Source organism: Bombina bombina, chromosome 6, assembly GCF_027579735.1.
Source record: "Bombina bombina isolate aBomBom1 chromosome 6, aBomBom1.pri, whole genome shotgun sequence".
Classification (NCBI taxonomy): domain Eukaryota; kingdom Metazoa; phylum Chordata; class Amphibia; order Anura; family Bombinatoridae; genus Bombina; species Bombina bombina.
In genome coordinates this window covers 1,022,873,211-1,022,899,035 of record NC_069504.1, presented here as the reverse complement: position 1 = coordinate 1,022,899,035, position 25,825 = coordinate 1,022,873,211, and the positions used below count along the sequence as shown (strand labels likewise).

General features: G+C 39.3%; 1 protein-coding gene across 1 annotated transcript in view; it reads right to left on the bottom strand.

Annotated features, from left to right (window-relative positions):
• LOC128664858 (tetraspanin-11-like) overlaps positions 1-25,535 on the bottom strand; it is a 144,202-nt gene extending 118,667 nt beyond the window's left edge. The window contains exon 1 of the mRNA XM_053719658.1: positions 25,449-25,535. Coding sequence (XP_053575633.1) covers positions 25,449-25,535 — 87 coding nt within the window. The remainder of the gene's footprint in view (positions 1-25,448) is intronic.
• Positions 25,536-25,825: the final 290 nt, after the last annotated feature.

Here is a 25,825-nt window from a genome sequence, read left to right as displayed (position 1 = left end):
ACACCTGAGGGTATAAATAAAAGACTAGATGTAGACCTATTTACTAGATAAGTGGGGTTATCGCTATTATATTTCCTATTTCTTTATCTCCATCCAGCCTCTATTTTAAGTGTGTATATATTCCCAACATATGTATAAATTAATGAGCTTCTCTAACTGAGCTGGATATATATAAAACATATGTTTCTTAGCCCTCATCTTTTATATATTTCTTCCACCGTCATATGAAGTCATAGTATACATGTGATGATTACATGGTATGGTGGAGGACTATATATTTTAGGAGATTACCTATAGAATAGTATTGATATTATATTGCTATAAACTTGTATTTTTAGTTAGTTTTCCTTTCTGTATTATTTATTTATTTATTTAATATATATTTATTGTGCTGTATATAATGTATGTATTTATATATTAATATATATTTTTTATGTTAATCCATTTCTTATGATTTTCATCTTCAATGTCACTTAGACTTTGGCATCTATTTATCAACCCGTCAACATACTTGCTTTCGACAGCACCAATACGCTCACCTAAGATCGCCTAACATCGCTGCCGCGGACCTGAATACGTTCTCCAAAGTTACCAAAAAAGCTGTCAAAAAGCTGCGCACCAAGTACAGGGCGATGAGCAGCGGACTGTTGTTAACTAACAGTCATCGATCTCGCTGCTCTTCGGCTTTTTCACAGCTTTATTGGTACCCTGTCACTAAACACCCACACTATACTATACTGTTTTACCCCCTATACCGCTGCTCCCGGCCCACCGCAACTCTAATAAATGTATTAACCCCTAAACCGCCGCTCACGGATCCCGCCACAACTAAATAAAGTGTTTAACCCCTAAACCGCCGCACCCGGAGCCCACCGCCACCTACATTATACTTATCAACCCCTAATCTTCTGCCCCCTACACCGCCGCCACCTACATTACATTTATTAACCCCTAATCTTCCCCCCCTACACCACCGCCACTATATTACATTTATTAACCCCTAAACCTAAGTCTAAACCTAACACCCCCTAACTTAAATATAATTTAAATAAATCTAAATAAATATTCCTATCATTAAATAAATTATTCCTATTTAAAACTAAATACTTACCTATAAAATAAACCCCAAGCTAGCTACAATATAACTAATAGTTACATTGTAGCTAGCTTAGGGTTTATTTTTATTTTACAGGCAAGTTTGTATTTATTTTAACTAGGTAGAATAGTTATTAAATAGTTATTAACTATTTAATAACTACCTAGCTAAAATAAATACAAAAGTACCTGTAAAATAAAACCTAACCTAAGTTACAATTACACCTAACACTACACTATAATTAAATAAATTCCCTAAACTAAATACAATTAAATACAATTAAATAAAATTATCTAAAGTACAACCCCCCCCCACTAAATTACAGAAAATAATAAACAAATTACAACATTTTTAAACTAATTACACCTAATCTAATCCCCCAAACAAAATAAAAAGCCCCCCCCCAAAATAAAAAAAGCCCTACCCTACACTAAATTAAAATGGCCTTTTGCGGGGCATTGCCCCAAAGTAATCAGCCAATAGGATTGAGCTTGCATTCTATTGGCTGTTCCAATCAGCCAATAGAATGCGAGCTCAATCCTATTTGCTGATTGGATCAGCCAATAGGATTGAACTTCAATCCTATTGGCTGATTGCATCAGCCAATAGGATTTTTCCTACCTTAATTCCGATTGGCTGATAGAATTCTATCAGCCAATCGGAATTGAAGGGACGCCATCTTGGATGACGTCACTTAAAGGAACCGTCATTGTTCAAGAAGACGTCGGATGAAGAGGATGCTCCGCGTTGGATGTCTAGAAGATGGAGCCGCTCCGCGCCAGATGGATGAAGATAGAAGGTGCTGTCTGGATGAAGACTGGAGGACCACTGGAGGACCACTTCTGCCGTCTGGAGGACCACTTCTGCCGGATTCGTTGAGGACTTCGGCCCAGTTGGGTGAAGACTTCTCAAGATAGGGTGATCTTCAAGGGGTTAGTGTTAGTTTTTTTTAAGGGGGTATTGGGTGGGTTTTAGAGTAGGGTTGTTTGTGTGGGTGGTGGGTTTTAATGTTGGGGGGGTTGTAATTTTTTTTCACAGGGAAAAGAGCTGATTACTTTGGGGCAATGCCCCACAAAAGGCCCTTTTAAGGGCTATTTGTAATTTAGTGTAGGGTAGGGCTTTTTTATTTTGGGGGGCTTTTTTATTTTGTTAGGGGGATTAGATTAGGTGTAATTAGTTTAAAAATCTTGTCATTTGTTTATTATTTTCTGTAATTTAGTATTTGTTTTTTTGTACTTTAGATAATTTTATTAAATTGTATTTAATTGCATTTAGTTTAGGGAATTTATTTAATTATAGTGTAGTGTTAGGTGTAATTGTAACTTAGGTTAGGTTTTATTTTACAGGTATATTTGTATTTATTTTAACTAGGAAGTTATTAAATAGTTAATAACTATTTAATAACTATTGTACCTAGTTAAAATAAATACAAACTTGCCTGTAAAATAAAAATAAACCCTAAGCTAGATACAATGTAACTATTAGTTATATTGTAGCTAGCTTAGGGTTTATTTTATAGGTAAGTATTTAGTTTTAAATAGGAATCATTTATTTAATGATATGAATATTTATTTAGATTTATTTAAATTATATTTAAGTTAGGGGGTGTTAGGGTTAGACTTAGGTTTAAGGGTTAATACATTTAATATAGTGGCAGCGGTGTAGGGGGGGCAGATTTGGGGTTAGTAAATATAATGTAGGTGGCGGTGGTGTAGGAGCGGCAGATTTGGGGTTAATAAGTATAATGTAGGTGGCGGCGGAGTGGGGGGGCAGATTAGGGGTTAATAACATAATGTAGGTGGCGGCGGTGTAGGGGGCGGCAGATTAGGGGTTAATAAGTATAATGTGGGTGGTGACAGTGCAAGGGGGGCAGATTAGGGGTGTTTAGACTCGGAGCACATGTTATGGTGTTAGGTGTAAACGTTACCATAGGAATCAATAGGATATCGGGCAGCAGTGAAAATAAGCTTTCGCTGCTTTCCGACTCCCATTGATTCCTATGGCATCCGCCGCATCCAGGGCGGCGGATTGAAAACCAGGTATGCTGGGCCGGAATAGTGGCGAGCGTACCTGGTAGAAATTTGATAACTAGCAAAAGTAGTCAGATTGTGCCGAATTTGCATTCGGAACATCTGTAATGACGTAAGCACCGATCTGTGTCGGACTGAGTCCGGCGGATCGTATGCTACGTCACAAAATTCTACTTTTGCCAGTCTGTAGGGTTTGATAACTAAGGGGAATCAGGCTCACCACAAATACGCTGCGGAATTCCAGCGTATTTGCGGTTGACGGCTTAATAAATAGATGCCTTTGTATCAAATTTACACTGTAATATTGAATTCAGTACTTAAGTAAAGCTTGGCGAATTAGGAGTGCTATCGTAGATAAAATATTGTATACAATACATAATTAGCTATACTTTTTACCAATTCTATATGGTAATATGTATTAACAGCTAATGCTCCTATATATGTATTTTTCTTATGTTTATTTTTATTTTTTATCGTCTAATTTTATTTATCATTATGCTGTACATATAAATGTATTTCTTTATTATGTTTTTGTATGTTGCCATGCATTAATTATGGATCACTGATGAATTTATTTTTTTCCTCTCTCTCAGTCGGATTTATTGTTATACATAATCTACATAGACATGCTAACAACCTACTTAAGGGTTAAGAGACTAATAGAGGGAGTAAATCAATCCCCTATATCTTATTGGTCTGCACAGCCTTTAAATTGCTACACACTACTTTGAATCAATCACCTCTGATGAAGGGCAGACACGCCTGCGCGAAACATGTCAGGTGTTCCAGTCTGTAATGACCCCATGACTGTGGTTGAATAAACTTATACCTGAACTTTATTGCACCTTCGTTGTCCGGCAGCAGTTTTTCTCTACTGGTCGGTCTCTGATTATAAATACTGTATATATATTACTGAAATACCATCAGATGTATGTATGAATAAATAGAACATATTTGTCTATGTGAAATGTGAAATATTCATATTTTCATGTCGGGTTAGCGCACTTGAGAATATGTGATCAGGTTTACGTGTGAGTAGGGTGTTCATTTTTTTTTTTGCTCCATTGACTATTGGTGAATATTTTAACACAATCGTGATATTACAAGATCAGCTTTATGCGCTTGTTGAGTTAGTATGTGAGCGAATACTTTTTACTGTCAACTTTTAATACGAGTTCTACCTAACGCACACAAAAAGTTTACTTTTAGCGGAGTTAGCACTTGAGTGAGAGCGGTAAATACAACTTCACTTGTAATCTGGGCCTTCACTTTTTAAGAAAACGAGTATTCTTATTAACAGAGTAAAGCAGTTTGCTGTAATGATTCACCTGCCAGAGATAATGATTTTAGACCAGTGATGTTGTCTTGGCAAAGCTGACACATTAAATATATCACCTACTTTGCTTTAAATTAAAAAAGTGCTAAGTGCATTACTGTCTTCTAACTATAGCTCAGTCAGTATAAAACATTCCCTGTCACATCTGCACAAGGAGCCCCCAATGTTGTTATCGCTGAATATCTTTTCAATTCCCAAATTGAGTTTCTCTTTTTCACCTTGCTTAAAGTTGATGCTACCCAGATGTAATAAAGCTTGCTAGGTGTGGGGGCTAGCAGCTTGTCATCACCTGTTACAAGATGGGACACTCCATCCCTCATGCAGCATGTGTTACTCTGTTTATTTCAAACTGTTTTTTTAATTAAAGGGACATTAAACGCTAAAACATAATTTATGCTTACCTGATAAATTTATTTCTCTTGTGGTGTATCCAGTCCACGGATCATCCATTACTTGTGGGATATTCTCATTCCCAACAGGAAGTTGCAAGAGGACACCCACAGCAGAGCTGTCTATATAGCTCCTCCCCTCACTACCATATCCAGTCATTCGACTGAAAACAAGCAGAGAAAGGAGAAACCATAGGGTGCAGTGGTGACTGTAGTTTAAAATTAAAAACTACCTGCCTTAAAATGACAGGGCGGGCCATGGACTGGATACACCACAAGAGAAATAAATTTATCAGGTAAGCATAAATTATGTTTTCTCTTGTAAGGTGTATCCAGTCCACGGATCATCCATTACTTGTGGGATACCAATACCAAAGCTAAAGTACACGGATGAAGGGAGGGACAAGGCAGGTACTTAAACGGAAGGTACCACTGCCTGTAAAACCTTTCTCCCAAAAATAGCCTCCGAAGAAGCAAAAGTATCACATTTGTAGAATTTTGAAAAAGTATGAAGCGAAGACCAAGTCGCCGCCTTGCAAATCTGTTCAACAGAAGCCTCATTTTTAAAGGCCCATGTGGAAGCCACAGCTCTAGTAGAATGAGCTGTAATCCTTTCTGGAGGCTGCTGGCCAGCAGTCTCATAGGCTAAGCGGATTATGCTTCTTAGCCAAAAAGAAAGAGAGTTTGCCGAAGCCCTTTGACCTCTCCTCTGTCCAGAGTAGACAACAAACAAAGCAGATGTTTGACAAAAATTTTTAGTAGCTTGTAAGTAAAACTTTAAAGCACGAACCACGTCCAGATTGTGTAATAGACGCTCCTTCTTTGAAGAAGGATTAGGACACAAAGACGGAACAACAATCTCTTGATTGATATTCTTATTAGATACCACCTTAGGTAAAAACCCAGGTTTGGTACGCAGAACTACCTTATCCGCATGGAAGATCAGATAAGGAGAATCACATTGTAAGACAGATAACTCAGAAACTCTACGAGCCGAGGAAATAGCTACCAAAAAAAGAACTTTCCAAGATAAAAGTTTGATATCTATGGAATGAAGAGGTTCAAACGGAACCCCCTGAAGAACTTTAAGAACCAAATTTAAGCTCCAAGGTGGAGCAACATGTTTAAACACAGGCTTGATTCTAACTAAAGCCTGACAAAATGCCTGAACGTCTGGGACATCCGCCAGAGGCTTGTGCAAAAGAATAGATAGCGCAGAAATGTGTCCCTTTAAGGAACTAGCTGACAATCCTTTCTCCAATCCTTCTTGGAGAAAAGATAATATCCTGGGAATCCTGACCTTACTCAATGAGTAGCCCTTAGATTCACACCAATAAAGATATTTACGCCATATTTTATGATAGATTTTCCTGGTGACAGGCTTTTGTGCCTGAATTAAGGTATCAATGACTGACTCGGAGAAACCACGCTTTGATAAAATCAAGCGTTCAATCTCCAGGCAGTCAGCCTCAGAGAAATTAGATTTGGATGGTTGAAATGACCTTAAAGTTGAAGGTCCTGTCTCAGCGGCAGAGTCCATGGTGGAAAGGATGACATGTCCACCAGATCTGCATACCAAGTCCTGCGTGGCCACGCAGGCGCTATCAAGATCACTGATGCTCTCTCCTGCTTGATTTTGGCAATCAGACGAGGGAGCAGAGGAAACGGTGGAAACACATAAGCCAGGTTGAAGGACCAAGGCGCTGCTAGAGCATCTATCAGCGTTGCCTTGGGGTCCCTGGACCTGGATCTGTAACAAGGAAGCTTGGCATTCTGGCGAGACGCCATGAGATCCAGTTCTGGTTTGCCCCAACGATGAACCAATTGTGCAAACATCTCCGGATGGAGTTCCCATTCCCCCGGATGAAAATTCTGTCGACTTAGAAAATCCGTCTCCCAGTTCTCTACACCTGGGATATGGATAGCTTATAGGTGGCAAGAGTGAATCTCTGCCCAGCAAATTATCTTTGAGACTTCTAACATCGCTAGGGAACTCCTTGTTCCCCCTTGATGGTTGATGTAAGCCACAGTCGTGATGTTGTCCGACTGAAATCTGATGAACCTCATTGTCGCTAGCTGAGGCCAAGTCTGAAGAGCATTGAATATCGCTCTTAGTTCCAGAATGTTTATTGGAAGGAGAGACTCCTCCTGAGTCCACGATCCCTGAGCCTTCAGGGAGTTCCAGACTGCACCCCAACCTAGAAGGCTGGCATCTGTCATTACAATTGTCCAATCTGGCCTGCGAAAGGTCATTCCTTTGGACAGATGGACCCGAGATAGCCACCAGAGAAGAGAATCCCTGGTCTCTTGATCCAGATTCAGTAAAGGGGACAAATCTGTGTAATCCCCATTCCACTGACTGAGCATGCATAGTTGCAGCGGTCTGAGATGCAGGCGTGCAAACAGCACTATGTCCATTGCCGCTACCATTAAGCCGATTACTTCCATGCACTGAGCCACCAAAGGGCGAGGAATGGAATAAAGAACACGGCAGGAATTTGGAAGTTTTTATAACCTGGACTCCGTCAGGTAAATTTTCATTTCTACAGAATCTATCAGAGTCCCTAGGAAGGAAACTCTTGTGAGGGGGGATAGAGAACTCTTTTTCTCGTTCACCTTCCACCCATGCGACCTCGGAAATGCCAATACTATGTCCGTATGAGACTTGGCAATTTGGAAGTTTGACGCCTGAATCAGGATGTCGTCTAAATAAGGGGCCACTGCTATGCCCCGTGGCCTTAGGACCACCAGAAGCGACCCCAGAACCTTTGTAAAAATTCTTGGGGCTGTAGCTAACCCAAAGGGAAGAGCTACAAACTGGTAGTGCCTGTCTAGGAAGGCAAACCTGAGAAACGGATGATGATCTTTGTGTATCGGAATGTGCAGATAAGCATCCTTTAAATCCACTGTAGTCATGTATTGACCCTCCTGGATCATAGGTAGGATGGTACGAATAGTCTCCATTTTGAATGATGGAACTCTGAGGATTTTGTTTAAGATCTTTCGATCTGAAATTGGTCTGAAGGTTCCCTCTTTTTTGGGAACCACAAACAGATTTGAGTAAAATCCCTGTCCCTGTTCCTCCTTTGGAACTGGATGGATCACTCCCATAACTAGGAGGTCTTGTACACAGTGTAAGAATGCCTCTCTCTTTATCTGGTTTGCAGATAATTGTGAAAGGTGAAATCTCCCTTTTTGGGGGGAAGCCTTGTAGTCCAGAAGATATCCCTGGGATATAATTTCCAACGCCCAGGGATCCTGGACATCTCTTACCCACGCCTGGGCGAAGAGCGAAAGTCTGCCCCCTACTAGATCCGTTACCGGATAGGGGGCCGTTCCTTCATGCTGTCTTTGAGGCAGCAGCAGGCTTTTTGGCCTGCTTACCCTTGTTCCAGGTCTGGTTAGGTCTCCAGACTGTCTTGGACTGAGCAAAAGTTCCCTCTTGTTTTGCATTAGAGAAAGTTGATGCCACACTTGCCTTGAAGTTTCGAAAGGCACGAAAATTAGACTGTTTGGCCCTTGGTTTGGACCTATCCTGAGGAAGGGCATGACCTTTTCCTCCAGTGATATCAGCAATAATCTCCTTCAAACCAGGCCTGAATAGGGTCTGCCCCTTGAAGGGAATGTTAAGCAGCTTCGATTTTGAAGTAACGTCAGCTGACCATGATTTAAGCCATAGCGCTCTGCACGCCTGGATAGCAAAACCAGAATTCTTAGCCGTTAGTTTAGTCAAATGAACAATGGAATCAGAAACAAAATAATTGGCTAGCTTAAGTGCTCTAAGCTTGTCAAGTATTTAATCTAATGGAGTCGCTACCTGTAAAGCCTCTTCCAGAGACTCAAACCAGAACGCCGCAGCAGCAGTGACAGGCGCAATGCATGCAAGGGGCTGTAGGATAAAACCTTGTTGAATAAATATTTTCTTAAGGTAACCCTCTAACTTTTTATCCATTGGATCTAAGAAAGCAGAACTGTCCTCGACAGGGATAGTAGAAACTGCTCCCTCCACCTTAGGCACACCTGGTCTATCCCATTCCTTAGTAATAATTTCTGTAAACCTTTTAGGTATTGGAAAAACATCAGTGCACACCGGCACTGCATAGTATTTATCCAGTCTACACAAATTCTCTGGCACTGCAATTGTATCACAGTCATTCAGAGCAGCTAAAACCTCTCTGAGTAACACGCAGAGGTGTTCAAGCTTTATTTAAATGTAGAAACATCAGAATCAGGTTGCATCATCTTCCCTGAGTCAGAAACATCACCACAGAAAGAAGCTCTCCTTCTTCAGCTTCTGCATATTGTGAGGCAGTATCAGACATAGTTCTTAAAGCGTCAGTATGCTCTGTATTTCGTCTAACTCCAGAGCTATCTCGCTTTCCTCTAAATACAGGTAGTCTGGCTAATATCGCTAACAGTGTATTATCCATGACTGCTGCCATGTCTTGTAAAGTAAAGCCCTGGATGTACTTGGCGCCATTTGAGCGTGAGTCCCTTGAGCGGGAGTCAAAGGATCTGACACGTGGGGAGAGTTAGTCGGCATAACTTCCCCCTTGTCAGATTCCTCTGGTGATAAATTTTTTAAAGACAGAATATGATCTTTATTGCTTAAAGTGAAATCAGTACATCTGGTACACATTCTAAGAGGGGGTTCCACCATGGCTTTTAAACATAATGAACAAGGAGTTTCCTCTATGTCAGACATGTTTATACAGACTAGCAATGAGACTAGCAAGCTTGGAAAACACTTTAAATCAAGTTAACAAGCAAATATAAAAAAAGGTACTGTGTCTTTAAGAGAAACAAAATTTGAAAAACAGTGAAAAAAGGCAGTAAATCAAACAAAATTTTTACAGTGTGTATAATAAGCTAACAGAGCATTGCACCAATTTGCAAATGGATGATTAACCCCTTAGTTCAAAAAACGGATAAAAAAAAACAATATAGACATTTTTTAACAGTAACACCAAACTGCCACAGCCTTGCTGTGGGCCTACCTTCCCCAACAAGCGATTTTGGAAGCCTAAGAGCCCTTTAGAGATGTCCTATAGCATTCAGGGGACTCCTGGAGGAAGCTGGATGTCTCAGTCTGTAATAGTTAATGCGCAAAAAAGCGCTAAACTAGGCCCCTCCCACTCATAGTATCACAGTGGAAAGCCTCAGGAAACTGTTTCTAGGCAAATTTAAGCCAGCCATGTGGAAAAAAAACTAGCCCCCAATAAAGTTTTATCACCAAAGTATATATAAAAACGTTTAAACATGCCAGCAAACATTTTATATTGTAAATATAAAAGAGTATTACCTCAGAAAGTAAGCATGATACCAGTCGCTATTAAATCACTGTATTCAGGCTTACCTTACATAAATTTGGTATCAGCAGCATTTTCTAGCCTTCACATCTTCTAGAAAAATATTAACTGTACATACCTCATAGCAGGATAACCTGCACGCCATTCCCCCGCTGAAGTTATCTCTCTCTTCAGTCATGTGTGAGAACAGCAATGGATCTTAGTTACAACCTGCTAAGATCATAGAAATCACAGGCAGATTCTTCTTTTTTCCTGCCTGGAACAAAATAGCACAACTCCGGTACTATTTAAAAATAATAAACTCTTGATTGAAGCAAAATAACAGCTACATTTCACCACTTTTCTCTTACTACCTCCATGCTTGTTGAGAGTTGCAAGAGAATGACTGGATATGGTAGTGAGGGGAGGAGCTATATAGACAGCTCTGCTGTGGGTGTCCTCTTGCAACTTCCTGTTGGGAATGAGAATATCCCACAAGTAATGGATGATCTGTGGACTGGATACACCTTACAAGAGAAATACATTTTATGAGCATAGTATTGAAGTATACCCCACCTCCCTCTAGACATGGGTGCTGCCATGATGAAATCTGTCTTTCACTTACAATTCAGTGGACATGTGCAGCAACAATCATTCAGATGACTACAGTGTAATCTATATTACATAATGGCAGGACCCATAATTAGAGGGAGGTGCACTAGATGTTTTTTGTGTGTTTAATGTCCCTTTACATCTGAGATGGTCCTTGCAATTCCCAAGTTATCCTAAAACCTGGCCATGCCCCTGACCCACTCTGGGCCCTTCCTATTAGCATAAAACTATGCACTTGCCAACTAACTACATCTTTATATAGCCAGGAATGTTTTATCTCAGATTGGAGCCTTCAAGCCCTCAACATAAAGGAACTCAATTGGAATTGTTCATAATTGCTTGCTGGATGGATTGCAAGAAAACAGCGTCTCATAGAGGATAAAAGGTTTAACATGGTAGAAAAATCTTTGGGTGAAATGATTCCGGGTAAGGTACCAAGATTATGCATTTGCTACCCGTGAAGTATGAATTCATCTTCTTTTAACAATTTTTATTTTGAAACATCCTTGCTTGCATAGAAATTATGAGACAAATTAGTTAGTCCTGTCAATTTAAATGGCTTCCTGAATACATTGGGGTCTATTCTAATCTTTTGGGGGGGCTTTCTGATTTTGAAAAAACTGGAAGGATATTTTTTTTTAACAAAGTGATCACAATCTTACCATACCCGCTGATAATGGATTTCAATAAGCAGAAAGTGGTCACAACTTATTCCTACCTCCTATAGCATGATTTTAACAGTTCTCACACTGTTAATGTGAAACAGTTAAGTGATGAGGTTTAAATTATCGTCAAAAGTTCCAACCCTCACTGTACAGAATAATGAATATCTATCAGTCACCTAGATTACAAGTTTTGAGTAGTATAGAAAAATTAACGAACGCAACAAAAGTTATGTTATTTAATTTCCTATAGCGTTGCCATTACACATTTTCAAACATACGCCTTTTGTGTGCGATATGGTTGCGTTGAGCTCCATACCGCACACAATCCTAACATAAACCCAAGTCTAAACACCCCTAATCTGCTGCCCCCAACATCGCTGACGCCTGCCTACAGATATTAAACCCTAATCTGCTGCTCCCGATATCGCTGCTACCTAAATAAAAAATTTTTTATTAACCCCTAATCTGCCGCTCTTGATATCGTTGCCACTATACTACATTTATTAACCCCTAAACCCGCCAGCCCCCCACATAGCAACAAGCTAAATTAAACTATATTAACCCCTAAACCTAACCTTAAAGTAACCCTAACGTAACCCTAAACCTAATACCCCCTAACTTTAACATAATAAAAATATAGCTACATTAAATTTACAATTATTAACAAAATAAACCTATTAACCCCTAAACCGCCTCCCCCCCCCACATCGCAACAAGCTAAATTAAACTTTATTAACCCCTAAATGTAACCCTTATCCCCCTAGCTTTAACATAATTAAATTAGATCTAAATTAAATTTACAATTAATTATTATTAATACCTATTTAAAACTAAATACATACACCTGTGGAATAAAACCTAAGCTAGCTACAATATAACTAATAGTTATATTGTAGCTAGCTTAGGTTTTATTTTTATTTCACAGGTAAGTTTATATTTATTTTAACTAGGTAGACTAGTTAGTAAATAGTTATTAACTATTTACTAACTACCTAGTTAAAATAAATAAAGATTAATCCTATTCTAATACCCTTAAAAAAACAACAAAAAAACACCCCAAAATAAAAAAACCTCTAGAATAAAGTACCAAGGGCCCTTAAAAGGGCAATTTGGGGGGCCCTTAAAGGGACAGTCTAGTATAAATTAAACTTTCATTATTCAGATAGGACTTTTAATTTTAATCAACTTTCCAATTTACTTTTATCATCAAATTTGCTTTTTTCTCTTGGTAGTCTTAGTTTAACCTAAACATAGGTACTAGGCTCATATGCTAATTTATAAGCCTTTGAGGGCTGCCTCTTATCACATGCTTTTTAAATCTCTTTTCAACATAAAGAGACAGAAAGTACACGTGGGCCATATAGATAACACTGTGTTCAGGCACAGGGGGGTATTTAAGATTTAGCACAAAACAATGCTAAATGCAAGACAATAGATAATAAACAGTCACAGTCATGTGATCAGGGGGCTGTCAGAAGATGCTCAGATACAAAGTAATCACAGAGGTAAAAAGTGTATTAATATAACTGTATTGGTTATGCAAAACTGGGGAATGGGTAATAAAAGTATTATCTATCTTTTAAAACAATAACAATTCTATGGTAGACTGTCCCTTTAAACGGGCTCATTGCTTAAAAAAAAATACAAACACCCGCTAACACTATACAAACCCCCACCCCCAAACTACCAAGGGCCCTTAAAAGGGCCTTTTGGGGGGCCCTTCGAAGGGCCTTTTGTAGGGCATTGCCCTGAGATAAACAGCTCTTTTGCTCCAAAAAAAATACAAACATCCCCTAACACTATACAAACCCCCACCCCCCAAACTACCAAGGGCCCTTAAAAGGGCCTTTTGGGGGCTCTTAAAAGGGCATTTTGTAGGGCATTGCCTTGAGATAAACAGCTCTTTTGCTCCAAAAATATACATACACCCCATAACACTATACAAACCCCCACCCCCCAAACTACCAAGGGCCCTTAAAAGGGGCTCTTAAAAGGTCCTTTTATAGGGCATTGCCCTGAGATAAACAGCTTTTTTGCAAAAAAAAAACACCCCCTAAAAATATACATTACACAAAACCTAATCTTTAATTTACAAAGACCCACTAACATTACAAACCCCTCCCCCCCAAACTACAAAATTAAAAAAAATCTAAAAAAAAAACTAAGCTACCCATTGCCCTGAAAACGGCATTTGTATGGGCATTTAGCTCTTTTACTGCCCAGACCCTAAACTAAAAAATAAAACCCACCCAATATGCCCCTAAAAAAGCCTAACACTAACCCTCTGATGATCCACTTACAGTTTTTTAAGTCCCGCTTGAACGATCTTCATCCTGGCAAAGTCTTCATCCAGGCGGCCTCTTCAATCTTCATCCCAGCAGCGATGTCCTGATGCAAGCGGTGAGAAGTCTTCATCCAGGCGGCCTCTTCAATCTTCATCCAGACGGCATCTTCTATCTTAATCCCGGAGGCGCGGAGCTGGTCCATCCTAAAGACATCCGGCACGGAGCATCCTCTTCATACAGTCGCTGCCGTACACTGAATCTTCAATGCAAGGGACGCCCCTTGCATTCCTATTGGCTGAAAAATTTGAATCAGCCAATAGGAATTAGGGCTGCTAAAATCCTATTGGCTGTTCAAATCTGGCAATAGGATTTAAGCAGCTTTCATTCTATTGGCCAATTCGAATTAAGATCGAAGAGGCTGCCTGGATGAAGACTTCTTGCCGCCTGGATGAAGACTTCGCCGGCTGAATGATGATAGAAGAGGACTTCTTGTCGCATGAATGATGACTTCATAGGCTGGATGAAGATCCTTCAAGCGGGTCTTCAAGAACTGTAAGTGGATCGTTGTGGTTAGTGTTAGGTTTTTTTAAGTTTTTTTTTAGATTAGGGTTTGGCCAATGTAAAAGTGCTAAATGCCCTTTTAAGGGCAATGCCCATAAAAATGCCCTTTTCAGGGCAATGGTTAGCTTAGGTTATTTTTGATTGCTTTTTTATTTGGGGGGGTTGGTTGGGTGGTGGATTTTACTGTTGGGGGGATGTTTGTATTTTTTTACAGGTTAAAGAGTGTCAGAGTTTTTCCCTGTTTTGTTTGCCATGTGCTACTCGCAGCCATTTTACTCACCTCTCTTTCTGACTCTGGTGCATACTGTGTGATGCTGCTCATTTCCTGCACTTCCTTTTATGGCCAGACTGGTATACATCATCTGTGTGAGACAGGATGCAGTCTCAGAATTGTGATGTCATCACTTATTATGTAAAGGGCCTCTGTTCAGTATGCTTTGCCCTTGCATTGTCTCAGACCAGTTTTTTAGCGCTCCTGTGTATTACCTGGCTGTCTGACATCCCACTTGGTTCCTGATCCCTGGCTTGTTCCTGACTCTACTGTTCTCCTCCTGGTTCCTGATCCCTGGCTTGTTCCTGACTCTACTGTTCTCCTTGTTCCTGATTCTGGCTCGTCTGACTACTCGCTTTGGCTCCTGATTCGGCTCATCTGACTACCAGCTCTGGTTTTGATTCCTGGCTTGTTATTTGACTTGTGGACTTTTTATTATTTTTTGCTATTAATAAAGGTGGCACCCTGACATTATGCAAGAGACATGAATCCTGATGGTGCTAATAAACCACCTTTACCTGCCATAATTTCCAGGATGGATTAACAGGATCACCGCTTGGATCAATTTGCACTAGCCCTGACACGCACTGCACATGTGGACCAAAGTGTCCCGCAAGTTATGGCTGCTCCTGTTTCCGCTGCTGCACCTAGTCCTACACCTCTAGCTCAGTGATATGGAGGCAATCCTAATCAGTGCAGAGGGTTTTTGAACCAGGTGGGCATTTACTTTGAGATGTTACCTCAGGCGTTTCCCTCTGACAGAGCTAAGGTGGGATTTCTCATCTCGATACTCTTTGACACAGCTCTTGCCTGGGCTAATCCCTTGTGGGAGACTAATAAACCAGTGATTTCAAATTACCCTGAATTTGTGGCCTCCTTTCGAAGGGTATTTGATGTTCCAGCTCGCTCCTCCTCTGCTGCTAAATGACTCATGTCCATTCAGCAAGGTACAAGATCTGTTGCTCAGTATGCCATTGAGTTCCGTACGCTTGCCGCAGAGGTAGGTTGGAACAATGAAGCCCTTGTTGCCGTCTTATTTCATGGGCTCTCGGATGCGATTAAAGACGAAGTTGCTGCCAGAGATTTACCAGAAGATCGAGGCATTGGTGTCTTTTTTGATCCTAATTGACATCAGACTAAGTGAGAGGCCCTCTTTCAAGGAGCGCTTGCAGAAACATCCTGTTCCGTTGTCTCCTACGTGTTCGCTCCCACCCATGCCTCCTGGTCCCGAGTCACCAGGTACTGCTGAGCCGATGCAGTTGGGATTCACGTGTATCTCTGCGGTGGAGAGGGCCTTTAGGAGGAGGGAGGGGCTCTGCCTCTATTGTGGGTTACAGGGCCACCTTTTGAAGTCTTGTCCTACACGGTCGGGAAATGCTCACATCTAAGGTCCTGTCAGGGGCAGACCTTGGGTGGTTTATCCTCATTCCCGGAACCGCTAAAGAAGAAACCTTTGGTCACGGTTGTCCTTTCCTGGGTGGACTCCTCCATAGTCACCCAGGCTCTTGTTGACTCCGGTGCTGCGGGCTATTTCATTGACAGTGCTTTTGTATCAAAGCACTCCATTCCTGTTTTGCCTCGGTCCATTCCACTTGTTATTGAGGCCATTGATGGCAGGCCCCTTCAGCCCGCACTCATTAATCATGAAACTGGTCCGTTATCCATGGCTGTTGGGGCTCTCCATTTTGAAACCCTCCAGTTCCAAGTGATAAACTCTCCGCATTTTCCGGTTGTTCTGGGTTATTCTTGGCTCCAAAAGCACAATCCCAGTCTCGACTGGCACAGGTCCGAAATTTTGTCGTGGTCTCCGCAATGTATTTCCACTTGTCTTCAGAAACCAGTTAAAGTCTTGTGCACTTCTTCGGTATCTCAATTGCCAGAGGAGTACCGAGAGTTCCTAGAATTTAACTTATTTATTTAAAGCAAAACGTTTGTCGCCCCGACAGGCCAGATGGGCGCTATTTTTGTCTTGGTTTAATTATGTGGTTATTATGCTTTGCCCTTGCGTTGTCTCAGATCTGTTTGTTAGAGCTCCTGTGTATTACCTTGCTGTCTGACATCCCTCCTGGTTCCTGATCCCTGGCTTGTTCCTGACTCTGCTGTTCTCCTTGTTCCTGATTCCGACTCGTCTGACTACTCGCTTTGGCTCTTGATTCGGCTCGTCTGACTACCAGCTCTGGTTTTGATTCCTGGCTTGTTATTTGACTTGTGGACTTTTTATTATTTTTTGCTATTAATAAAGGTGTGATTATTTTTGCACTTCTCGTCTCAGTCTGATTCCTGGCACCCAGACAAAGAGCTAATATCTTTGGGGCAATGGCCCACAAAAGGCCCTTTAAAAGGCCATTTGTAGTTTATTGTAGGCTAGGGTTTTTTTTTTTATTTTGGAGGGGCTTTTTTATTTTGATAGGGCTATTAGATTAGGTGTAATTCTTTTTTATTTTTGATAATTTGTTTGTTATTTTTCGTAATTTAGTGTTTGTTTTTATAATTTAATTAGTTTTTATTTTTTGTAATTAAATTTTTTGTAATTTTTAGAGTAGTGTTAGGATTTTTTTATTGGTAGTTTAGTTTTATTTAATTAGTAGTCAGTTTAATTTTAGTTTAATAATTATAATAGTTTAATTGTTAGTTTAAAATATTTTTTTTTAATTTGACAGGTAACTTTTAATTTAATTTAAGATAGGGAAATTGTAATTTTAATATAAAGTTAAGGGATCTTTTGGTTTAGGAATTACTAGTTTAAATTAGTTTATTTTGTTGTTGGGGGCTTTCGGTTTAGGGGTTAATAGTTTTTTTTAGTATATTTCGTTGTGGGGGCTTGTGGTTTAGGGGTTAATAGGTTTATTATAGCGGCGGTGTGGGCGGACGGCAGATTAGGGGTTACTAATATTTAAATAGTGTTTGGGCAGTGGTTTAGGGGTTAATAAGTTTATTATAGTGGCGACAATGTCGGGGAGAGGCGGAATGGGGTTAATACATTTTTTAGTGTTGTCGATGTCGGGAGCAGCAGATTAGGGGTTAATAAATTTAATATAGTGTTTGCAATGCTGGAGGGCCTCGGTTTAGGGGTTAATAGGTAGTTAATGGGTGTTAATGTATTTTGTAACACTTTAGTTATGAGTTTTATGCTACAGCTTATGGTGGTACAGATCTTGTCGTTTTAGGCTGTAACCCTCACTTTTTAGCCTGACCGCAAAACTCGTAATACAGGCGCTATGGGAATCCAATGAAAAAAATTCATTTTTACATGTGCGGGACTGACGTTGCGTTATAGGCTAAAAGGTTTGCGGTACAGCTATACCGACAAGACTTGTAATAGCTGCGGTGCTGTTTTAACGGTGAAAATACCATATTTTCAGCATTACAGGCCGCAACGCAAAACTTGCAATCTAGGTGATTGTTAGAAGATTACAACTCGAGATTCTAGATAGTGTAAATCATGCTTTTTCAAAACACGATTTTTGGGACTTCTGTTCAATGTAAAAACCTGTGCAAAAGATCTTGGTTACCAATAAATAAGATGGAATGACAACATGTTAAATCCTTATCACAAATATGTCATTATTGTGATAGAAATTCCATTTTTTAAGTAACTTAGAATCATGAAAATGTGAGAATGAAATTAAAATAAACATTTAAGGGGTAGATTTATGAAAGTGCGAGCGGCCATGATACGATGTAGCGTATCATGTCCGCTGCACATTGATAAATGCTGACAGCATACGCTGTCGGCATTTATCATTGCACAAGCAGTTCTTGTTAACTGCTGGTGTAATGCCACCCCCTGCAGATTCGCGGTCAATATGGCCGCTAGCAGGGGTGTCAATCAATCCGATCATATTCAATTAGGTTGATTTCTGTCCACGGCCTCAGAGCAGGTGGACAAGTTATGGAGCAGCAGAAACAGAGGCATCAAGCTCCAAACGGAGCTTGATAAATCGCCCCCTCAGAGCGCAATTGTTAAACTTCATTTCTACATATTGCGGTTAATTTCTGATTTCTCATGTTTCCTGCAGATATCATTAGTTGTACAAGATATCATATATGTCTATTAAATACGCATGTAAATACCTGACCCACTCACAACTGTGGGACTATGCAATAGTGCTGAATATGGGTTTAATTAATCTATACATTTAAAATGGCATCTGTGACCATTTCAGGATATATTGCACATGTGCAACCTATATAGAAATGCTCTAAATTTTCTTGAATATTGTCAAACATGTTAAAAAGGCCATTTTTGCACTTTATCAATACACTTTGTGTGTTGAATTTGTTGTCTCCATCCTACTGCCGAATGTACAAAGTACAAAACCCTTGGTTGGGAGTTCTGTGATCACTGAAGCCCCTGTTGTCCATTCATCATATGTATAATTTTTCCACTTAATGCTCAGATCTGTTTGGAACTTTTCCAAATATGAAAATTATGTTATCACTTGGGTTGTGAACATTCAGATCAAGAGCCAAAAAATGCTCATAAACAGGATAGAAAAAAATGGAATGAACCCTTAGTTTTTACTGCAAGTGTATTTTAATTTGGGACAGATCTTCCATAAATCCAACCAAGAGATTATCTAAGGGTATTCCTGCAGTGGACACAATTGCAAAGCATCAGGGCATTGAGGAATATAATTACACGTTGCTTTTGTCCCTTTAATCAATTGCATCTCAGCCTACCAAAAATATATAAATATATAAAAAATATAAATGAATTATTCCGTCCTAGCTCGATAACATATAGCAACATATTGCAGGTTTACTCAGCCATAATAATTTCAACTTATAATTCAATTTATAAAATATGTCCTAAGGAAAGGTTCTGTAAGTGAACAGTACAAAAGAAGCATGAAAGCAATGTACTGTAAGTATATAAATCCATCTCTGTTGGAACAGTACACATTAATGCCATTTGTGGCTATCTCAAGGGTATATCTTTTACAAGCCATGTTAAAAATACATAAACAAAGATAACTGAATTTTCTTACAGCATAGACAAAAATGTTCCCTCATTTAAAAAGAAACTGTCAGCACAGATACCTTTGGCCATGTCTTCAGCCAAAAGCTAGTTTCTTGTTTAAATGACTCTTTACAGCAAATCTAATTGAAATTCAGATCTTATAAGAAGGGGTGAATTATCTTCCCCGGAGAGATATCAGAAAAATAAAGAATGTGAAAGGACATTTATTTTAATTAAAGCTTGTCTAAAAATGTGAAGAGGCAATAATGAAGCCTTAGGACTTGTATGCCCTTTATTGCACATGGGTACAGCTAAGCAATATCATGGGGGTTGGACACATTACACAGCTAGGCCTCATATTAAGACAACATTCAGCTTCAGGCTTTTAACCTATTATGGGGTATTTTCTGGGATCATGTAGTGTTGGGTAAGTGTCTTTGAGCTAGAGGTAATTATATGATTTAGTCAACTGGAATAGCACGTATACAAAAAAGCGCATGACTTTAATCAATATATTTATTGTTTTTTATTTATTTAGATCTAACACTACTGAGACAATACTTTTAATGTTGTACTACATTTCATTGCTAACATTGCAGTAGAAAGATACAGTTTCATTTGACAAAATAAACAATAGTTTTGTTCTCCTGTGGATGCATGTCCACTTATATTTCCAGCCATCCCTTGCTTCAGGCTATGCCCCCCAGTGGTATAGCCAATTAGATGTTGTACCCCCCCCCCCATTGAAACTCTGCTTATACACTTGTAAATGATGAGTCAAACTGTCATTAAAAAGTAAGGCTAGAGATGCGCTCTTCTTACTTTCAAAGTGCAGGTTATATCTACCCAACATGTTTTAACACATCACAATCAATCCTTCTTAAGCAATTCCCCATTACAATAACTTTCCACAAAAAAACTATTTCTCTAAACGATCACCCCATCATTATGTGTCCCCCATTTAATCTTAATTACCTTCTACAAGATCCTCAAATAAATCCAAGGGCTAGATTACAAGTGGAGTGCAAAAATATTAGTGATATTTTGTTTTAAAACAATATTTTTTCTATTTTTGCACTTAAATTACCAGTTGCCTGGTAACTATAGTCTAGGGCACTCTGATTATCTAGGTGTACAGAATACCTCAGTAGACCTCTATGGGAGCATGTAGTAAAATTCATGTCAGGTATTGATAGCGCTAAACTGATTTTGCTGTTTACACAAGTAGTAGAGTTTTAGAAAATGTTCTTTATATAGTACACTATATATACACTTATAGCCACTAGGGGGTAATCCATAAAAGTAAAAAGGCATAAAGTTTTTGATCCTATAATTTCTTGACTCATCCCAGCAGCTCTTTGCCCAGAGGTGGCCAAGGAATATCTGTAAGGTATAGTAAGACTGTGCTAGACAATTTGATAACCTTTGTGTTTTTTTCTATACCAAGAGTTCTTCATTTTCCTGTAGTTCTGTGCTATACTATTAATAATAGTAGTTTACTTCAGATCTTAAATTGCACAACATTTTACAGTGTTTTTTTTTAACAGTGCAAGAGCACAACACTTAGCTCATCACTAATGACATTCTCTGCTCTATCCGTTAATAGTAAAAGGAGCACTAAAAAGGTTCTTGACACATTATAATGATCTTGTTAAAATATTTAAAACACCCTGTGTGATCAACAGCGCTTCACTTGTAATCCTGTCCATAGTCATTTACCATTGTGCTTCTTACATTAAAAACAAAAACAAAGAAACAGGAAAAAAAATCTCACATTCTAGAATATGACAAGGAAAGCAATATTCATTGTACCACATTAAATTATTTCATATACAATGGCCTCTAGTTATCAAGCCGTCAACCGCAAATACGCTGGAATTCCGCAGCGTATTTGTGGTGAGGCTGATTCGCCATAGTTATCAACCCCTACTGCCCGGCAAAAGTAGAATATAGTGACGTATCATACGATCCACCGGATTCAGTCCGACACAGATCGATGGTTACGTCACTACAGATGTTCCGAACGCAAGTTCAGCACAATCTGACTACTTTTAGTAGTTATCAAACTACTAACAGGCACGCTCGGCACTATTCCGGCCCAGCGTACCTGGATTTCAATCCGCCGCCCTGGAGGCGGCGGATCCCATAGGAATCAATGGGAGTCTGACCATAGCGAAAGCTCATGTTCGCTGCTGCCCGATCCATTGATTCCTATGGGAGATGTCTGCACCTAACACCCTAACATGTATCCTAACCTAAGTTACAAATACACCTAACACTACACTATCAATAAATTAATTAAATAAACTACAATTATCTAAACTAAAATACAATTAAATAAACTAAACTATATTACAAAAAACAAACAAACACTAAATTACAAAAAATAAAAAAATATTGAAAGACTTTTAAGCTAATTATACCTAATCTAAGCCCCCTAATAAAATAAAAAAGCCCCCCAAAATAATAAAATTTCCCTACCCTAAACTAAATTACAAAAGTAATCAGCTCTATTACCAGCCCTTAAAAGGGCCTTTTGCGGGGCATTGCCCCTAAGTAATCAGCTCTTTTACCTGTAAAAAAAAGAACAATCCCCCCCATTACAACCCACACAACCCTACTCTAAACCCACCCGATCCCCCCTTAAAAAAAACTAAGTCTAACCCCCAAGTGGTCCTTACCTGTCCTGAAGACCGGCGGAGAAAGTGCTGTTCCAGGCGGTGAAGTCTTCTTCCAAGCGGCGACCTCTTCTTTTTCCAGGAACCAGCCGGTACGGAGCGGAGGAGTTGAAGACCGATGACCGCGGAGCTGAAGACCGTTGACTCTGGAACTGAAGACCGTCGACTCTGGAACTGAAGACCGTCGACTCTGGAACTGAAGACCGGCAACGCTGGAAATGAAGACCGCGGAGCCATAAAGCGTGGAGGATCCAATTCATACGATCTCTGTCGTACACTGCATAGGAATTTAAGGTACGCGATTAAAAATGGCGTCCCTTGAATTCCTATTGGCTGATTTGAGCCTTCAAATTCAAATCAGCCAATCGGATGAGAGCTACTGTAATTCTATTGGCTGATTTGAATAGCCAATAGAATAAGAGCTACTGACATTCTATTGGCTATTCAAATCGGAATTCTATCAGCCAATCGGAATTAAGGTAGGAAAAATCCTATTGGCTGATCCAATCAGCCAATAGGATTGAGCTCGCATTCTATTTGCTGATTGGAACAGCCAATAGAATGCAAGCTCAATCCTATTGGCTGATCGAATCAGCCAATAGGATTTTTCCTACCTTAATTCCGATTGGCTGATTCTATTCTATCAGCCAATCGGAATTCAAGGGACGCCATCTTGGATGATGTCATTTAAAGGAACATTCATTCAGCAAGAAGACATCGAAAGAAGAGGATGCTCCGCGTCGGATGTCTTGAAGATGGAGCCGCTCCGCGCCGGATGGATGAAGATAGAAGATGCTGCCTGGATGAAGACTTCTGCCCGTCTGAAGGACCACTTCTGCCCGTCTGGAGGACCACTTCTGCTGGCTTCGTGGAGGACTTCGGCCCGGTTGGGTGAAGACTTTTCAAGGTAGGGTGATTTTCAAGGGGTTAGTGTTAGTTTTTTTTTAAGTGGGAATTGGGTGGGTTTTAGAGTAGGGTTCGTTGTGTGGGTGGTGGGTTTTAATGTTGGGGGGTTGTAATTTTTTTTACAGGTAAAAGAGCTGATTACTTTGGGGCAATGCCCTGCAAAAGGCCCTTTTAAGTGCTATTTGTAATTGAGTGTAGGGTAGGGATTTTTTTTAATTTGGGGAGTCTTTTTTATTTTGTTAGGGGGATTAGATTAGGTGTAATTAGGTGTAATTAGTTTAAAAATCTTGTAATTATTTTATTATTTTCTGTAATTTAGTGGGGGGTTTTGTACTTTTTTTTTTAATTGTATTTAATTGTATTTAGTTTAGGGAATTAATTTAATTATAGTGTAGTGTTAGGTGTAATTGTAACTTAGGTTAGGTTTTATTTTACAGGTATATTTGTCTTTATTTTAACTAGGAAGTTATTAAATAGTTAATAACTATTTAATAACTACTGTACCTAGTTAAAATAAATACAAAGTTGCCTGTAAAATAAAAATAAACCCTAAGGTAGCTACAATGTAACTCTTAGTTATAATGTAGCTAGCTTAGGGTTTATTTTATAAGTAAGTATTTAGTTTTAAATAGGAATTATTTAGTTAATTATAGTAATATTTTTTTATATTTATTTAAATTATATTTGTTAGGGGGTGTTAGGGTTAGGATTAGACTTAGGTTTAGTGGTTAATAAATTTAATATAGTGTCGACGACGCTGGGGGCGGCAGATTAGGGGTTAATAAATGTAGGTAGGTTGCGGCAGTGTGGGGGGGCAGATTAGGGGTTAATAAATATAATGTAGGTGGCGGCGGTGTAAGGGGCGGAAGATTAGGGGTTAATAAGTATAATGTAGGTGGCGGTGGACTCCGGGAGTGGCGGTTTCGGGGTTAATAAGTTTATTTAGTTGCGGTGGGATAGGGGTTAATAACTTTTATTTAGGTGGCGGTGGTGTCGGGACTGCAGATTAGGGGCTAATAAGTATAAAGTAGGTGGCAGCAGTGTAGGGGGGGCAGATTAGGGGTGTTTAGACTCGGGGCTTATGTTAGGGTGTTAGGTGTAAACATTCCCATAGGAATCAATGGGATATCGGGCAGCAGCGAACAAAAGCTTTCGCTGCTTTCCGACTCCCATTGATTCCTATGGCATCCGCCGCCTCCAGGGCAGCGGATTGAAAACCAGGTACGCTGGGTCGGAATAGTGCCGAGCGTACCTGGTAGATATTTGATATACCAAAAGTAGTCAGATTGTGCCGAACTTGCGTTCGGAACATCTGTAGTGGCGTAAGCATCGATCTGTGTCAGACTGAGTCCGGCGGATCGTATGTTACGTCACCAAATTCTACTTTTGCCGGTTTGTAGGGTTTGATAAATAAGGCGAATCAGGCTCGCCACAAATACGCTGCGGAATTCCAGCGTATTTGCGGTTGACGGCTTGATAAATAAATGCCAATGTGTTTAACATTATACAATCAAGTGCTCAATTGTGTATAACATTGTTAAGAGCATTGCTGAAAATCTGCTGGCATACAGTACTCCAGACACATGCACACCCTTGAGCCTACTTAGGTATGCTCTTCAACAAAAGATTCAAAGAGAAAGATAATTATTATAATTTTTTTAAATGAAATTGCATTCTGAATCTGAAACATAAAAGAAAATGTTTGAATTTCCTGTATCTTTCATAATATAATATTGTTAATTTGGTCCCTCAAATGTCTTTGTTGACACTTTTTTTGCAAGTGTTATGCTATCTAAAAATTATAATACAAAGACAGGTGCTTAAAGTAATTGTAAAGTTTAATGAATAAATCCCCAGTATCTAAAAATAATCTTAAAAACATTTTCACTTTCATTAATTAAACTTTACAAAGACACGTATTTTTTAAAACACTTACCTTTACGTTATGGTAAACATTACGCCGATCCTCCGCCCGCAGCTCCTGCTTTCTTTATCATATTGATGACGATCCTCCAGTCGTTGTGTGCCTCACTAGCTGGATGCTAAAGGGGGTACACAAAGATTGGAGGAAGCCAGATTTATCATCGATCTACTAAAAAAAGCAGGAGCTGGGGGCTGAAGATCAGCGGTATGTTTTTAAAAAATAAGCGTCTTTTTAAAGTTTAATGAATGTAAGTGCCCACGTTTTTAAGATTATTTTTAAATACTGGGCACTAATTCCTTAAACTTTACAATCACTTTAAACTGTAAAGGGAATAGTTTAGCTGACTTCTTCTGAGCAAAATATGTTCCCAATCTGAGTCAACGTATCAATGTTAGTTAGATAATAATATTTTAAGATTTGATATTAAAATATACCTAAACTTACCCAAAACAGGAAATTGAACATGAACAGCAGATACTTTAAAAAGACGGTACCCCGGTCATCCTTCTCATCTTCATATAAATGCACCATAACTGCAGTATCTAAAAAAATAAATAGTTAATTAATTGTTGTTCTTTCACTTTTTTGATTATAACAAATTGTTTGGCAAAAAATTAAGAGAGAATTTGTTACTATTTTAAAAATGTAGAAAATGTAAACATATACGCCTAGATCACGAGTTTGGCGTTAGTTGGTATTACGAGTCTGGCAGGTACAAGTGTACCGCTCACTTTTCTTCCGCGACTCGAGGCTACCGCAAATCCCTTTACGTCAATTGCATATCCTATCTTTTTAATGGGATTTGCCTAACGCCGGTATTA